Here is a 16,484-nt window from a genome sequence, read left to right on the forward strand (position 1 = left end):
AGCATTAATTGTAACCGAGCTCTAGCTGAGGTTTCTGATTGGGAGAAGGATGCTAACGGGGGTGGAGGGGGATACAGTGATTAGATTACAGCATAGAGCGGCAGAAATGTTCTAATAAGTGACACAAACAGGAAAACACACATAAAAAAAAAAAACATAAAACAGCAAAAGCAAGACACACACACATACACACACAGATCGGCACACAAACAACTGGGCTGGAGAAGGATACGAGCAGATCAAAGCTGCTCTTAGACTGAGGTTGCGTGATAGCATTCTGCCAAGGTAGACTTTACCTTTAATGATGGCTTTGGAATGGAATTGGAGTTGCAGTGGGCCTGTGGGAGTTAAGCTGGTTGTGGTACAGAAGCCTCTAAATTGGTGTGTGTGTGTGTGTGTGTATGTATGTGTGTGTGTGATGGAAAGATTGTAAGTTGTGGGTACTCCGCTGATAGTTGCAGAGAATCAGACAGACTTACGATGTGAGGGGAATCGCGGCCCATGGAAATGACTGTCCTGTTAACTGTCCTTAGCAGCTTCTCCATGATGATCTGAACATGCCACTGGGTGGGACCCTGCAAAAATACATACACATATATCAACACACACAAACATAGGGAAGGGATGAGGCGATGGCACAACTAACATGACGAACTTTTTATTGTTACATAACACGTCCATTACATTCAGACTTATTTTGTAGTGACACGTTGTAGTCTATTTCCCCACAACCTGCTTCTTCTACTCAAATTATAATGAAATTATTAATATCCTCCATTTCTCACAATGACTATAAACACATCTGACAGAACAGACATTATTTACATGAGTCATACCGCACATGCTGTGCACAGGTTGTATTAAAAGCATTAAAGGCAAACAAAAAGAGGAGAGCGAGGTTTTATCGTTGGCTGCAAAAGAGTCATTTTGTTGCACTGCGTTCTGTGCTGTTGAGGCTACTACTAATGTATAAATTGCTGGCTCCATCTCCTTTAGAAATGATTGTCAGCGAATGATGTCAAATGTCAGCGCAAACTGATGAAACTAGAAAAAAACCCTGAAACCTTGATTCTGAGAGGCTCTTGGTGATACGGATGAGTGTCATAGCTTGTCATGTTAATTTGGATTATCCGCACAAGAAAGGAAAAATACATCACCAGGGAATAATGGTAAGAACATTCTATACATTGTCAATAACTGCTACAAAAAGGCGGATTTGCTGACAATGTTCAAGTGGTTTAGATGGGATTCCTCCTTCAGTTTCAAGGAATACACACAGTGACAGATATTCACTGAAAATTGACTGCCTGTTCCCCAGTCCTTGGTCTTTCTATCAAACATTAAAATCTACTCACAGGTTTTTGAAGTATCCTTCTAACTAACAACGTAGTATAAAAAAAAAAACATTTCCTTTTTTACTGCTTTTGTGGAATTACAACAAACGAAAAAAAAATCTGATTTTGCTCATGAATAGGTCGGTGAAATATTAATACTTCTTCCATTCTACAAAGAGACTTCACAAGCTTGAAATTCTGAGGAAACTTTGAGGACATTGTGTGCTAAGAGACCTGACAAATATGATTTATACTTTGTGAATCTTAGCTTTTCGAAGGGGAAAACACCCATGGGGGCAGCTGTACCCTTGTCATAAGTGGGACAATTTCCCTTTACTCGCCTATTAGTGAGTTTGAGTGAACATAGGGCTGTTTTTTTTTTTTTGTTTTTTTTTTACAGTCTTCACCTGTCTGTAGGGAGGAATCTTCTAAGCAGAACGAGTTCTGCAGCATCAAGCTAAACTTTCAATAATTTACGCAGCTCCTTCTGCGGTTGAAGTATGCATGCATGCAAGTCTGTGCACACACAAATATTAACACAATCACACAGAGGAGTGCTGGATTTGAGGAGGGAATTTCTGATATTTCCTTCCAATCCAGCAAATGTGACACACATCTTTCTTCAAAACCCACATGATTACCGGACTGTTTTTAAGAGAAAAATCCAGGCTTGTATTAACGTCCTACACAAACCCAGAGCACAAAGAAAAATCTCTCTATTCAGAAATACACAATTAATTCTTTGATGACTTAGAAACACAAACGGACAGTATCCACGACGGTTTCCTTGCCTTATTTACACAATGATATCTTTGAAAGCGCGCGGATGTGTTTGTGTTGACGTGCAGCGCGGATACGAAAGAGGCAGAGAGAGAGGAAGCGGCGAAACAAGAGAGAGACGCAGAGAGAAAGAGTGTGAAAGGCAAGAGCGAGTGGGAGATAGTGGATAATCCCTTGCAGAGTGGAGTGTGGGAGGCCAGGCCATGGTGATCAATGGTGAGGGTAGTCTGAGAGGGCCTGAGGGAGGACATCAGGAGTCTGGGCATGGAAGAGGATGAAACACACTTATGAAGCTGCTGAATGTTTCTGTGTGTGTTTATCGTGTGCGCGTGTGTGTGAGGTCTGAGACTGATGATGTGAGTATGAGGGATGTGTGCACCGGTGAAAAATTAATTTCCGTAATAAAAACGAGTTGAAAAGCTGTTGACGGAGAGTTGATGAGCATTTTTTGATTATCAATTCATTGTTTCAGGCGTTTATCGAGGAAAACTGCCAAACATTTGCTGTTTAGTGTTTCATATGTGAAGATTTGCTGCTTTTCTCTGTTTTATGTAAGTGCACATTGAACATTTTTTGGGGTTTTGGACTGTTGGTCGGACGAGACACGCAATTTGAAAATGTCACATTGGGCTCTGGAAACTTGTCATGGGCATTTTTTAGATTTGTTTGAACAATTTTATAAAAAAAACCAATGAATTAGTTAATGAAAAACAATCAAGAGATTAATCGATGATGAAAATATTAATGGCTGTGACTGGCTACATAACTGGCTCTGTGATTGACTTCGACGACTGGTTTTTAAAATACCTAGGGCTTAAGAAGAGCTCATTACCATGTTCTTGGAGTATATTCCTGGTGTTGAAGATGGCCTCTTGCCTCCCTGAGCAATGAATTATGGAGCACAGCCAACTCTACAGGTTAGTAAATTAAGAGTGCTGTAAAAATGTGCTCTTTTCAGGACACACAGGGCAATAAAATAAATTAAGAACAGCATACTGATTAGCAGCTATTCAGTAACGGTAACCGCAGTCGAAATGTGTTTCTTCTTTTATGGAGGCACTCCTGGATCCCCTCGTTATCCTGCTGTTTATCCCAGAGAGAAATAAAAATACATAAAGCTGTAGAGGTGTGTTCCTTACCACATCCTTCCTGTAGAGCACCTCCAGGATGTCACTAAGCAGCTGGCAGCAAGCCTTCGGCTCCTCCCGCTTCTCCAGGTGGAACTTTAGTTGGTCTGTCATCAGCGGCAGGAGGATCTCACGGCAATCTGCGGGGACATCACCGAATATAAACATTCACGATGCCGCTCAACACATGGAGCAGATGATAGATCCCACAAGGCAGTGCGGCATATGCTCTCGACACACTCTAGATGCAGACGCACGCTGCTTGTTAATGGCTTCCTCGCAGCTCAGAGGATTAAATTAAAACAATGTACACAATGAATTTATAAATTAAAATGACTGTGGCAAAAGCTCCCAAAATCCCTCGGACTGGTAACAGTACAACAGCACAACTGTCAGAACAAAAGCCAATTAGAGCCATAAACATGCTCAGAGCACAACCAAGCAAAGTGGTCCCTTGAAATATCAGGTAGGGGGGAAAAACAATCTACTGTAGCATCTCAACATCTCACCCTGTGATCTCAACATCAGCATGGAGAATCTGGACAGTTGGCCAAAGTGATCATGCCCTAATATCATCTGCTGTTGTGGTACCCTTAATCAAAGTACCCAACCTCCTATTGCCCCACAGGGCAACGAAGGCTGCAGTTTTACAAGTCAGCTTTAAAGTGTGAATGTCAAGCATTGTAATTTTGATAAGAAAAAGCATGAATATAGTTAATAAAGTTATTTTTTCCAGGACCAAAAATGTATTATATAATTTATGTCCTTCTTTGCCCCTAAAACCACAAAATAAAACAGTGGAAAACAACAACTTTCTTGCTAGTTCTGACAAACTCACAGGTAAAAATCCCAACTTCAAAGCTTTGATTAATTCTACAGAATATGCAACCAAACCAAAGAGTTCAGCTGATGTTGATAGAAACATCAAAAAGGGTTTTTTCCATATTTAGAGGGTAGAGAATGAGTTTGGCAATTGGACATGGAGGACAGCGGTGATAAGCCAGAAAATGAGAGTAGTCTCATGGAGGGTAAAACCTACAGCGGTCTGCCACAAAATTATCATATTTTTTATTAAACCTTCAGATTCCAATCTTGGTGGCATTTGTGTATGTGTGTGTTCACCCAGGGTGGGTTATATTTAAAGCCTTGGGACAAATACCGGAGTTGGGTTGGTTCAATTAGAAGAGCATAGGTTAGAGGGTTAAGGGGATATTTTTTATTGATTTAAGGAAAAGAAAGCAATCATAAAAAGCTGTATCTGGACAGTATCTGGACAGAGCTGAGAAGTGGAGTGATGGGTTCTGTCCACTGCTTCCTATAACTCTCAATGCCCCCCATGCAGTGCACTGACATGTAATCTTCCACACAAACATAAAGGCATTTATCAGTATTAATGTAATCTTAAAAGCAAATCACACACACATCTTTCTTGATCTCGATCTGTTTAAAAAAATATTTATTATGTTTACAAAAGGCACAACCATCTCAAGCCCAAATTAGCTCTTCATCAGGTACAGAAGTATCCATACATCTGTCTGTACCATGAGGAATGCTTTTTCTAAATGTAAAATCCTAAATGAAAATAAAAAAGGACCACTCATTGGTGTTGTGAGTCCTTGAGAAGTTGAAATCTTGTCCACTAGAAAGTAAAGAACAAGAACAAAATACCGATAAACTGAGTGAACTCATCACCAATACAGTAGCAGACTACAGGAGCAACAGTACTCTTTGAATAACAATCTTTCTAACAACAAAGTGGAGAGACATTGCTGCTCTAAATGGCCACCCGGCTATGGATTTCAATTCAAAATCAATACAATGTCTCTGCTTTATAGATAATGTTACAGCCAATCAACTGGCACAAAAAAAAATGACGCCATTACTCATCAAAGCATACAAACATAAAGCTTTGCCAATTGTCAATACCGCTCAAGGCCATGTGATTAACAGCAGGATATAAAAAAAAATGATGAATTGCATGAACTATGGGAACCCTCATAAACAATACCAAGAGGTACTGAACATGAATGCAAAGTGTTTTTACATTATCTGACTCCTTTCTGTTAGAACTACATGTAAAATTGAACATGAATATGAAGCAATTCCATGCTGACAGATAAAGAAAGGACTGCGTCTCTGACTGAGGTGAACTGTTTCCATTTCACTGCATTACTGGTAGTAACCATAAGCCAGAGAGCTGAACACACAGACAATGATGAGGTAATAAAAGGGTAATGAATGCTTTACGTAGTAATTAGCAATTTAATGAATACAGACCTCTGGAGAATTTAAGTTTCATTTTTAATGACTCAGATATTGATTAGTGCATCAATTAAACGATTAATCCCCTCATAGCAATCTAACAAATCTCACATAACTGTTGGACTTCTTTCAAATGGTTTTTAATAATCCTGGACAAATAATTATGCAGAAGCTTCTGCTTGAATACAGTATGTAAACAACATGGGGTCCAAATGATCAAAAACAAGTAGGAAATGTAAAGAAATGTAAAGAATTAATAAACAAGACTAAAACCCTATAGCCTAAATGAGTCATTTGTGGCTGTATTGCTCATTACATCCCCCGGAAAAAAAAACGTCTTTCAATTTGAGGGGAAAATATGTAGTAACATGACTTCGATTTGCTCCGAGTTGTTTCTTCGATCAAAAGAGTTTATCCTCTGATGAGCATGAAAGCATCCGCTGCAAATTAATCGCATGGAAATTCAGCCATTAATTCTCACAAAATCTGGAGGCTATATCCAACTCACAGAATCACCATCATTAGGATTTATCCCGATCGATCCAACGGTTTGTCGAGATATTTCACTTTGGAGCAAAGTGTTGGGATTGATTGGTGCTGCCATCCCCAGAGCCCCATTAACAATAACCCCTAATCCTCCTGGCTCTACCCAAACACTCCATTTTTAGCTGTGCTGATTTCCTGCCACTGCGAAATTTTGACTTTGGAATAGGGATAAATGCTATCTGTCTAAACATCTAAAAAAGCTCCACAAATTATGAGTGAATAGCTTCCTGGGGCTGTTGGCAGTATTGTGAACAGACTGCTCTACAGTACAGCTATTATTCACATAAAGCTTTCGCCGGTAAATACGTGAAAACAAATGTTACGGATGTTTAGAGTTTTGCCTTGTCTTGTGATAGAGAGCCCTGACACAAAGTGACAACCATGCCTGCGCTGAAATATTTTTGGTGCTGCGAAACAGAACTCAAAGCTACGAGCCTGATAAAGCTTAAAGGGGAAAATGTGTGTTTTTATATGTGTGTGAGTGCGTGCTTAGTAATCTTCCAGAGCTTTAACACAAAAGCAAATCTCCTGTCTGAGGGTGTCTAACATTGTGTTGAGTGTATAATACCTTCTTTTTACAGCGCTCCAATATGCATTCCATTTGCGCCTACTCAACATTCAAAACACACAAAGGTGGTAACACACAAACACATAAATAGAAATATGAGCATACGTACATACATATATACATATATATACACACAAACACACACATATCAGGGTAGGAGTGAGGACAAGCAGACTGGAACTATCAAGCTAGACCATGAGTGCTCTCCTCAAACTTAAAGCGCATACAGATTGAAGACGCTACAGTGATTTTCCCCCTTTAACGCAGTACAGGAGAGCAGCTGACATACTTGATCTCTTCCAATGAGATCATTTGCAAGTGATTCATGCGCCCATCCCGCTCTCTCTCTCTCTCTCTTTTACATTATCGACAGGAAAGGTGACACAACATTGTGCCTCCAAAATAAAAATATAAAAAAGTAAACAAAAAAACTTTCCAGTTTAGTTTTTCTGAGTTCATTAAGTTTTCATCTGCAGTGGGATTTGCGTCTGCATACCAATCACACAGCATTTCAATTTCAAACATACAGATGAAAGCCGCAGAGAAAGGGGTGTTATTTTATTGTCTAAAGTTGCCATTTTAAAACAGAAATAACCCCATCAGGGACTGAAAAATACTAATTTAAGACATTCTTTAACACAGAAACATTTAATATTTTAATCATTATGCAGCCTGCAGGAAGAAAACACATCTAGGTAGAAGTTTGTTGCTGGGTGTTGATTTGCTCAAAGCATTCCAGTACATTTCACTCTCGGACTGGCTGACAAGGGAACCTTTCAGGGACCACCTGGGGATGAGTTTGCAACTAACGTGAGTCCCAGGAGCGTTATGCACTTACTACAGCTGATTAGACCACCTTTTAAACCGTCTGGCTAACTCATTTGCTCATCACAGTGACCATTATCTGTTATAAAGCATTTCCAAAGTAGAACTCAGCTTGATACTGATGTAGATGTACTGATGTAATTTCAATTGGCAATTAAGCCTTCTCCATCACTGGTTTTGCCGTTTGAAAGGACTCGTGCGCTTTTCAAAAGACTACTAGAGATGTTGAAAGCACCGGAGCGTGGAGCTCTTTTGAGACCTGAGCAGCGGGATAGTCCGTATCTACATCACAGCAACAGTCCTCCTGCTGATCAGCAGGCCATTCACAGGCATCAGGGAGTCTTGCCTGTCCACAATTACACCAACTGATCGATAGTAATGACCAGAGGACCACGCACTGCGCACTGCCCTTCAATAGTTACTCACTAAACTGGCCGAACCACCAATCAGACAATTTTATGGTGCTAAAGTATGAAAGTACTGGATCATTAAGTAGAAACCAGAGACATTTACACTGTTATGTTCAATACTAGGCATTATTCAATAGGACAAGCTCCCCATCACACCTTGTCCAAATTCCATCTCATCATTTGTTTTCTTTACATTCATGCTGAACTGAACATCTGCTGGAGGCACAGAGCAGCCGTGCAAGTGGATAATTGTTGTCCACTTCCTTTATGTTTGTCGACTGCTCCGAGGCATATGTTGTCCCTGCCGGCCACATTAAATCACTGTTGCTGTTTTATTTGGTTAGGATTAACTTTGCATTTAATTTACCACCACAGGACAGTATACGAGTGGTTGTTTCTAAATCGAGACCTAACCTAACATGGCCCCCAGACGACCGCTGCCTCTAGCGAAATGCTTGGTCCTGGACCGTCAACGCGGCAGGTTGTTATAGGCTAGTTTGACCGCAGAGACTGGAGAGTTAGGTTCTCATTAACCATCTCTACATTTATGAAGGGTATGAAATGCTGAATCCCTGCCTCTCATATCTGACACTGGCACAAAATGCCCAAAATATCTGTTGAAGACGAGGAATGAAAAAGAAACAAAAACTGCTAAATACACTTAAGGAAAAAACATCAAAATATCAAAACATAGAGGAAAGTAGGGACTGAGAATTGAAAGAGTGGGTAGATGGGAGCACCAATGTTCTGATACAGACAAGTACAGGTGATTTTAGCAGTTTGGATGCTTAACTCTGGTAAATAACAAGAGGGATTTCCACACTCCTCGACAATGACCTTTACTGTGGGCTCACACAAGGCTGCCTGAGGGAGGCAGGTGGTGTGTGTGATTGCGTATATTACTGCGCCATGAGTGAAGGTGCATGCACTGTGTGTGTGCGTGCGTGCAAGTGTGTGTGTGCTCTCACCGTGATGAGTGAAGAGATCACTGTGGACGATGTCAATCAGACAGTCTAGCTTCTGTTTCACCAGGCGACCCGGAGGAACCTTTAGGATGAACTCGGTGAACAGCTTGCTGCGGAGGCAGAAGGGGGGACAATAAAGATAAAAGGTCAAACTGATCAGGTGTCTTGAGTTGGTTGACTGCTTCCAAACCACAAGCAATCATCCAAAACGCAATTAAAGGTCCGGCACACCTGCACAGGTACTTTTCAGATATTCTGGTTGAGGTTGGAAAATATGACATACATATAGTGTAAGACAGCAAAGATTTATCAAACGACCCAGAGGAACTGACATGAGGCGAACTCTGTAAACATCCTCCTACCAGATATAGATTTCACTCTCTCTGGTTGTATCAGACAATAACAGACAATGTTGCAAATCAAAGAACAGGGCTGCTTCATAGCAATAGTGGATTTACAGGATTTTTGCATGTATGAGACAAAGTACCTCAATTTGTATATAATTCACTTGTTTATCCACCATCAAACATTTCCATCTACTGTATAAAAAGGTTTCTTAAATGTGCATTTACTGATTTTTTGGCCACAAGTTGTAAACGTGGCATATCATCACCGTTTAAGTTGATATGTTGACCTTGTTAGCAAACAGTTGCTTTTTCATGCACTCCAGCGGCAATGGAGCAATGTTATCATGTATTTGGTGTCGTGTTTCTGGCCACCTGGTTGAATGCAAAGTCCAATATTCACTCTCTTTTAGCTCTGTTTTTTAGTCTCTACCAACTCCTGAGGGAAATATCTGGGCCTTGTAGCTGCTAAATGCTCCACTATGTTCACCAGCTAGTTGCTAAGTGTGTTGGTTTGCCATTTGGAGCTGAGCAGGCAGTTTACAGTCAGTTTTTAGAGTTTTTTCTCTGATAATAGCCCGCTGCGGCCGAAAACAATGCTATGAGAGCCAAAGTTGCAGTCAGACAGCTAAACAATGAGCTGAAACTCAATATAAAGCTCCGTAAAGCTGAGAGCTGCAGTCAGATGATAATTCTCTGTAGTTTGATCGAGCGACGCCTCTGACAACATACAGTACATTGTTATCATGAAAAATATTGATTATAGCTACTTTGAATATTTTAAGAATGTACTACACCACTATATATATACACAGTATAAAACATAGTCAAATATTTTATCTACATTGTCCATCCCTAATTCTAGCAGCCTAAACCTCTTTTTTTTTTTTTTTTTTTTTAAAGATGGAGCTGCGCCAAGGACACTAAACTCCATATACTTAAAAATAAGTCTAACAGTCTAACAGGTTCAACAAAACTGACAGCAGAGTCAGAGAAATGTCAGTCAAGCACAGTCTGTACACCCACACAGTGCCGAGAAGAGCCTCGTCAGCCCAAATAAGTGAAAACACCTGTGTGGGTGTGTGCGGTTTCAACTCCAATGGCTTCAGCAGACTTTAATCTTGCTTCTCCGTTCCACAAAGCTGTCGTCTTGAAGGATGACTTCTATACAGTCTTGTATGCCGATGCACACTATTCACCAAAAAAAAATGTTTCAACTAGTGTTTCATTTATCAGCACAACCAACATGTGGCTCAGCAAGATCAAACTATGAACATTCAACAGTTCTGGGCCTTAAAGCTAAAACCGCATTCATGCACAAACATAAAGCTGACAGTTTTCTCCTCAATGAAGAGGACGGATGCTCATTATGTTGGCAAGTTGAGGCTCAAGGAGGAGAAAAAAGGTTCTGGCAGAGGATGAAACACCCCCACCCCCGAGGCTTCAATTTAGTCGCCTCCAGCTCGGCCGCTCAGCCAGGTTTGTGCTAACAACGGGAACAGCTGATGCCACCTTTGCTCAAACAGGAAAAAAAAGAGCCTGGCTGGTTGTTTATGGTTAAATGAATGGTTCATAAAAGGACCGCAGCTTTCAAAATTAAAGTTGAAATCAAGAGCTTTCCATGTGCATTTTTTTTTTTTTTTTCAAACTCCAAAATAGATGGCAGAGCTTCTAGTGTCACGCTTGTTATGTATGTTATCTATCTTCATCATTACTGGAATGAAAAGTCATCTAACAACCAGGTAACGTCAATGCAATTATATTGAAACTGTCAACCAGGACGGATGTGACCCAACAATTAAATCAAAATTTCTCAATAGCCAAACTGTCTCTACAACCCCACAAACATTTCAGTTTTTTTTGTATTTCACTATATTCCACCATACAGATGGATAGCATATGGTTCCTTTGGCTGCACAGCACGCAGAGGGTGGAGGTAGGTCAAGAGTCGATCCAAAAATGTAAATACGTTTTCTGCTTAAAATTTTTCTCATGCCTCATCCTGAACGACTCAATTAAGAACGAACACTTTGAACATTTTGAATCTGTGTCACGCTCTGAGAAGGACATACTCTAATAATGGTGAATTAAATTGAGATGTTATAAAAAAAAAAAAATCAGTCGAGGTAGCTGTGAAAGCTGAACAGAGAGATGGTGGATGGTAGACAGAACGGATGAACTGACAGACTGTCTTTCACCTCAGACCGAAACTGCCTCCACCCGCCCCCCCCGTTCACTGTGGCTGTGATAGTGGTGGAGTGGAGTCCAGAGGCAGAGGATTTCCAATCCTGTGTGGCCCAGAAACTGCTGTGGAAATGGCAGCTGCCCAGGTGCTGGATGTGGGGCGAATGGAAGAGGCTCCTTGCTGAGTGCTTGCAAATGAACAGGCAAAGAACATTTCGAGGTCTGGAAAATACCTACATGTAGTAGTTGCTACTTGTGCCAGTCTTTGTGCTGCCATAAAAACAAGATAAATAAAACGGAGTGTTTCTGATGCAACGATACAGGGTTGCCTCTAAGAAATTTGATTTAGTGGAAGTAGACAGATCCTGTCAGTATCTCGTCTCATCTTTTTTTTATTAATGGTAAAAACAACAGCATCATTCATTAAATAGTGATGGCCTTTGCTTTGTGAAATTGCCCTTCTGCTCATTTTCGCCAAGAGGTTTTATTTCTTAGCAGCTGTGGAGAGTATTGCAAAATAATAAATAAAAATACACACCCTGTTTTGATCCAGCATGTAAAGCTTTTAATTAATGATGAAATTATTTTAATATAACCTAACAGACCCACTTTTTTATAGACTTCACATTTCATCATTAATAAAAGAGTAATTCAGTCTTTACAAGCGCAAGCATTAGCCTGCTGATTTCATCTCCCATTATGTCCTCCCTATTGATTTAACTGTCTGTGTGCTCATATTTTATCATGAGACAATATCAATATCACGAGACAATCAGGGCAAAATAAGTGTAACGCCTGCATGACTATATTTGTATGAACTATTTACAGATGATAAAACCGTTAGACCAGAATATGAAAAAAAAAGTGTGCCTTTAAAAGACTGATTTGCAGCTGAGAAGTATTTCACTGAATATATTCTGCACATATTTGTAAGTATAATGCTCCATAAATGAGGCCATTCTTTGTTTTTGTGCTGTGTCCTTTTAGCATAAGAGATTAAAGACTTTCAAATAGGACAGAAAAATCAAGGGCACACCCAAGAGACATTTGTCACAAATGCAATGTCCTCTCAGGTCTCAAAAATAGTTTTGGAACACTGCTGCCCCCACTCCCCCAAAAAAAACATGAAACTGAAGTTTTGGTTAAAGGTTATGGAGGTCATTTGGGAATTGTAGTTAACTCACTTTTTTGTAATATAGAGAATCTTCAAAATAAACTAAATGTAATTCAGATAATGATGGATCAATAAGGTTTTATGTTTATTACAGTAACATGATCATGTGATACGTGTCCAAAGTAATTTATTATTAGTAATTTATTATTAGGACGAGCAATAAGTAAGCTACGATAGATGACAATCACAGCAGACAACATTTACTGAAATGAACACTTGAGTGGAGCAGCTAGTGAGTTTCCAAGGCAACCTGAGCATGTTTAGCCGATACCCATCAAAGTGCAGCTAGTGAATGGTGAGTTGTTGGATAAAAACAGCCAAAGGTAGAGAGCCAGAAATAAATAAATGGTGCTTCTCCATCTTTACAGCAGTACAATATCCCATCAGCTTGTTAGGGATCCATCTGAAATGACACTTGAATTCAAGCAGACGGCTCAAAAAAAACTCAAGCAACTGAGATTTCTCCTTTCATTCCTCAGCGAAAAGAACTTGTAGACTAATTTCAACATTTTCTATACATTTGCTTTAATGAGCTGCTGTGGTGCTTTTCAGCAACACCCCCTCTTTTTGAGAAATTCACAGGGAGGAAAACATACAGAAATAGTTCAGAAAGAGCTGTACGACCTGCTACAATGACAACTCCTCTAACATCGAATGATTTTCTCTCAGACTATAATCGTCTACTCAAGGTATCATTGTCACAACACCAAAGCATGGAAATATAATATATCACATAAAATTACCTTAGTTCCTTCGGATCAAAGACCAGCTTGACATCATTGACGATGGTAGGAATGTACTTCAGCGCGGCACCCTTCACCAGGAGAACAAAAGAAACATGACAAGACCAAGTTAATTAGTTTAGCAACTCAATCCCATATTATGTAATAAAGTGTAAAAGTACATTTCCAACAAGTGAGTTGTGAATTGTGTGTAGTTAAGTGTAAATGTGTCTTGTTGCTTGATTCTGTGTCCTCTTGCTAAGATTTTGATATTAATAAAAACAGAGTGTCTTTTATTCTGTTGCAGTCGACGCATTTTTCCTTTTGTGGAACACAAACTAAAACAAATGAAGCATAAATAGTATGTGTAATGTAGCTACTATGTGGCTATACTTTTATTAAAAACCAATCAATATCAGATGAAGTCACACCTTCATACAAGTTCAACTCCTCCTCATACTCTACAGTGTAAGCCAACACGATCAGTGGCTATTGTTCATAAATAAAGCTCAGCTCCTTTGAAGTCTCTTCCTATCTCTATGTCTTAATATATCTTGTTCAATCTACCTGAGGGCAGCGGGTGGTGTTAAGACTTGTAATAAATAAAATGGGACTGAGTAAGATCCTCTCTGTGATGATACGCTGATAGATAAAGCCAGAGAGGATATACATTTGCAAGTCAATACTATAATAAAGTAATCAAGTGTGTGCTCCCGGGAGCTGATTACAGAGCCATCCATTAATAATGGGAATGATTAACAGAGATGACACTTTCTTCTCTAACTGACTGCTGCTAAATGCCGGCCAAGGTGGGTTTAGAGTGTTTATACAGCATCTGTGCAAATTAGCAGCAGTGCCAGTCTGTCTCATAGAGGTTGATTACCCATACAGATGTAGCACACTGGACATAACCAAGTACAACCCACTGTTTGTTACTGTACCTAGATTATTATTAAATATATGTGACAGCTAATTACCGATGTTTTACATGGGGTTGGAAAGGGGAAATACACTGTTATTGATTTTAGTAAATGTGACTGAAAAATTCAGTTTGAAATCTTGTGTGAGGAACATGCTTCTGAACATCTGAGCACACACTGGCAGATGTTTAATTCAGAGCAACACTGTGTCTTTACCTTGTTTTTCAAACAAGGATATAGTCATGACCTCTAAATAAAAATCCTGCTTTAATCTTCTCATTTTATTAGATATTTTTAGAGTTTTAACATGCGGAACACCTTCACCTCACTCTACAGACGGAATAGAGTCGAGGAGACTGAAGCCTGGATTTCAAAAGATGCGGTTCGACTTTGATTCGGTTTAGCAATCCTTTGTCTTTATGATAAAAAGCCGACTCCATCTGTTTACTCCATGAAGGAGCAATTTTAACAGAATGTCTTTTTTCCACTTTGTTCTCGACAACAACTAAACTCCCACCTGTTGTGCGAGGACGTGTTGTGTGAAGTGTCACTCTCAGTCTCGGTAGAGCTGCGTCTCATGCTGCTGTACGGCTCCCTGTGTGTGCCTCGCAGTCACCAGATGTGTATGCGTTTGTCTGTTTATCAAAGTTGTCGCCTGCGTGTGTGTGTGTGTGTGTGTGTGTGGAATTGTCCAGATGTTCATCGGGATTCAGACTCGAGGTATGATGGGACTGCTCGTTAGCTTCCACCTGTCACAGTGCTTTCACGAGGGCGGATATGGAAGGGACCGGGATTCCTCGCTTTCATGCCCGTTCCTCAAGATCAGTTTTTAATTTACTGACAGTAAAGCTAATATCTCACCCAATTACACAGCAACTGACTCCTAATTGACTCCTGAGCTTCTCTTATGGTTGAGCGTGCACATGGATCTACTGTAGGTGTGCCAAGGTGCATGTACCTTGTGATTATGTTATCTATAAAGCATAGATGTGTGCACAGGAGCATGTGTGCAAACGTGTATATGAGTGTATACGTGCAAAATGACAAAAAACACATATATTTGTTTGTTTTAAATTGATAGCGGTTGAGTTAGGGGTCAAGGACAATGAAATCCAAACACAATAGAGAGAGCTTAAAGGCGGAAGGACCGAGGCAGTGAAATAAATACCTTAAGGAGCAGCTAAAGAGCAGAAGGCCAGAGGAGCCCCAGTTCACAGGACAGTCAAGGTCAGAGTGACACAGAGAGAGAGAGGAAAAACACAAACACATATAGAAGTACAGACAGACAAGAGAAACAAAGAAAGGCCAAACATACATAATGCAAGGATGCAAGATAAATCTGAAAGGCTAGGACTGCACAAAAAAAAGCCTGAACATGTCAACTTACTCTATTTCCGTCTCATAGACAATCAGTTACAGTATTTTGATGAAAAAACAAAGCTTTTTCTAACTTTCTATAGTCAGCTTAAGTAAAAAAAAGATATAATGTGATATAATTAGCGAGCATTAAAGGTGCTGATAGGTGGATTTTGTCAGCATGCTAAGCTAAGCTAATCGGTTGCAGCTTCATATTTATCGTACAGACATGAGAGTGATATCGTTTTTCTCAACTCTTGGCGAGGAAGTGAATAAACATATTTCACAAAATGACAAAATATTCCTTTAAGTACTGGTTAAATATGCTCTCTTTGTAATATATCTCATTTAATTTCATGTGCAGCCCTCACACAGAAGGAAAAATATTAGGAAACTCTGAACAGAGACTTGACAAAGGTGAGGAAAACAAAGACTGTAGCACATAAAGATCATCAACAAGCAGAAGGAACTTCAAGAAAAATGTCTAATAAGCTGCTAGTTTACATCTAACAAGACACATGCATCTCCAATTACAGAGCGTGTCATCCAAAGCACATCACAGCAGATTTATTTACTATTCGCACAGCAGCAGTTATTTACTATTCACACAGCAGCAGATAAATCTTGGCAAGGAGTCTGAGCGATAGTGTGCGGCGGTTGGACTTGTGCGATAGTCAGCCTACCTTCACCATGCCAGTGTTCTCTGAATTACTGTTCATCATGTCATTAAAGGATGTGAAAAGGTTCCTCAAGGACTCCATGAAGTCGGCCTCTCCTTTGTTCTCATAGAGCCTGGGAGGAGATGAAGTAGAGAATTACATTGGCAGATGATCACAAGGCTGTTGTTTGTTTCATCCCTGTGTAAACAGCCCCGCCCGCATTGGATATGACAAGAGTTTGATGCTTCCCTGTTAAATCATTAAAAGCAGCCAGTAGAATAGCCCGCGTGTGTTATCAATGGAAATAT

At 39.9% G+C, this 16,484-nt stretch overlaps 1 protein-coding gene and 1 long non-coding RNA gene across 5 annotated transcripts in view; one reads left to right on the forward strand and one right to left on the reverse strand.

Annotated features, from left to right (window-relative positions):
- The window catches only part of dock1 (dedicator of cytokinesis 1), a 186,024-nt gene that overhangs the window by 112,340 nt on the left and 57,200 nt on the right, over window positions 1–16,484 (reverse strand). For all 3 annotated transcript variants that reach the window (XM_042396800.1, XM_042396802.1, XM_042396801.1), the window contains exons 23-27: window positions 16,201–16,309; window positions 13,263–13,333; window positions 8,821–8,927; window positions 3,254–3,381; window positions 480–575 (exon numbers count right to left, since the gene is read on the reverse strand). In XM_042396800.1, coding sequence (XP_042252734.1) covers window positions 480–575; window positions 3,254–3,381; window positions 8,821–8,927; window positions 13,263–13,333; window positions 16,201–16,309 — 511 coding nt within the window. The remainder of the gene's footprint in view (window positions 1–479; window positions 576–3,253; window positions 3,382–8,820; window positions 8,928–13,262; window positions 13,334–16,200; window positions 16,310–16,484) is intronic.
- On the forward strand, window positions 10,244–12,047 carry LOC121886641. Of its 2 annotated transcripts, XR_006092802.1 has the most exons (4): window positions 10,244–10,640; window positions 10,821–10,903; window positions 11,050–11,097; window positions 11,365–12,047. It is a non-coding gene; the product is annotated as an uncharacterized LOC121886641 (long non-coding RNA). The 2 variants fall into 2 exon arrangements; XR_006092801.1 differs by having other exon boundaries at window positions 10,244–10,903.

Source organism: Thunnus maccoyii, chromosome 20 (assembly GCF_910596095.1).
Source record: "Thunnus maccoyii chromosome 20, fThuMac1.1, whole genome shotgun sequence".
In the NCBI taxonomy this organism is placed as follows: domain Eukaryota; kingdom Metazoa; phylum Chordata; class Actinopteri; order Scombriformes; family Scombridae; genus Thunnus; species Thunnus maccoyii.